Here is a 1,812-nt window from a genome sequence, read left to right on the forward strand (position 1 = left end):
CTGTGCAGCCAGGGCTCTGCAGGTGGGTGCTCAGGGCTGTCCTGCAGAGCAGGGTCCCTGCTGTGCCCCAGCGGCTGTGTGCTGAGGCAGAGACGCTGCCACCTGCCAGGCTCAGCACTCAGCCTGCCAGGGGAACTGCCCAGGGCGCTGCGGGGAGACGTGTGGGGGGAAAGAGTCCCCCGTCAGGGCTTCTGCTGCCACAGCTGCAGCCAGGGGCAGGGGGATCACAGCTCCACTGCACAACAGGATGTTTTGCAAGAGCAGAGCCAAGGCAGGGATTTTCCATTTCCTGTTCTGAGGGAAGGCAAAAAGGATTGGAGGCAGAAATCTAAAAGGGGCTGTCAACTTTGAACACAGCTCTGAGACTCCTGAATTTTTCTGCAATCAATCGCTTGTTTTGTGAACAGTCACACAGGCTGTGCTTTCAGCTTCTCCTCTCTTGAAGGGTGATTCTAGTTAAAATTATCATCATTTTCTGTTGATGTGTATAATGCACTTATCCTGCCAACAGGCAGATTTCTCTAAGACAAAGTGCACAGAGGTTGGGATTGGGGACACTAAGAGAAGTGCGGGCAAAGGTATGAGACATAAAACAGACAAAAATATCCAGGGATATGGAATAAGATCAGAAAATGAGAGGAAGGTTAAAGCTCTATATGCTTTATTTGCTTAAGGAATGCTGAACTTCATGAAATTAAATTCAAATAATGGTGCTAAATGAACATTGTCATAGTAAAATTTCATTTCATGATTTAATAATACATCATTTCATAATACATCAGGAAGAGTGTGTCTGAGAATGGTCTGGACTTGTCATTATCTTCTGCACTCTGAGCAGGACTCCAAGCCCAACAACAGCAGATGCCCAACAGCAGCTCCATCAGCGAGTTCCTCCTGCTGCCGTTGGCAGACACGCGGCAGCTGCAGCTCCTGCACTTCTGGCTCTTCCTGGGCATCTACCTGGCTGCCCTCCTGGGCAACGGCCTCATCAGCACAGCCGTAGCCTGCGACCGCCGCCTGCACACCCCCATGTACTTCTTCCTCCTCAACCTGGCCCTCCTTGACCTGGGCTGCATCTCCACCACTCTCCCCAAAGCCATGGCCAACGCCCTCTGGGACACCAGGGCCATCTCCTACACAGGATGTGCTGCACAGCTCTTTTTCTTTCTCTTCTTCATCTCAGCAGAGTATTCCCTTCTCACCATCATGTCCTATGACCGCTACGTTGCCATCTGCAAGCCCCTGCACTATGGGACCCTCCTGGACAGCAGAGCTTGTGCCACCATGGCAGCAGCTGCCTGTGGCTCTGGGGTTCTCAATTCCCTGCTGCACACTGCCAGTACGTTTTCACTGCCTCTCTGCCAAGGCAATGTTGTCAACCAGTTTTTCTGTGAAATCCCCCAGATCCTCAAACTCTCCTGCTCTGGCTCCTACCTCAGGGAAGTTGTGTTTCTCATTTTTAGTGTCAGTTTAGTCTTTGGGTGCTTTGTGTTCATTGTTGTGTCCTACGTGCAGATCTTCCTTGCTGTGCTGAGGATGCCCTCTGAGCAGGGACGGCACAAAGCCTTCTCCACGTGCCTTCCTCACCTGGCCGTGGTCACCCTGTTTCTCAGCACTGTCCTTTATGCCTACCTGAAGCCCCCCTCCATCTCCTCTCCATCTATGGACCTGATGGTGGCAGTTCTGTACTCAGTGGTGCCTCCAGCAGTGAACCCCCTCATCTACAGCATGAGGAACAAGGAGGTCAAGGATGCAGTGAGGAAAGTTATTGTTAAATGTGTTTCACAAGCAGTGAACTGCACGTCTCTTTGA

The 1,812-nt window shown here is 51.5% G+C and overlaps 1 protein-coding gene across 1 annotated transcript; it reads left to right on the forward strand.

Moving 5' to 3' along the window:
- The first annotated feature begins 861 nt into the window (after positions 1-861).
- LOC146758043 (olfactory receptor 14C36-like) lies at positions 862-1,812 on the forward strand. Its single transcript, XM_085518654.1, has one exon. It carries the CDS (start codon positions 862-864, stop codon positions 1,810-1,812), a length of 951 nt encoding a protein of 316 aa, XP_085374780.1.

Source organism: Coturnix japonica, chromosome 17 (assembly GCF_054131305.1).
Source record: "Coturnix japonica strain WE chromosome 17, WE-NBRP24, whole genome shotgun sequence".
Lineage (NCBI taxonomy): Eukaryota > Metazoa > Chordata > Aves > Galliformes > Phasianidae > Coturnix > Coturnix japonica.

Bases quoted from the DNA above. Each gene is read 5' to 3' on its own strand.
- LOC146758043 (XM_085518654.1), top strand. From the start codon at position 862: ATGCCCAACAGCAGCTCCATCAGCGAGTTCCTCCTGCTGCCGTTGGCA.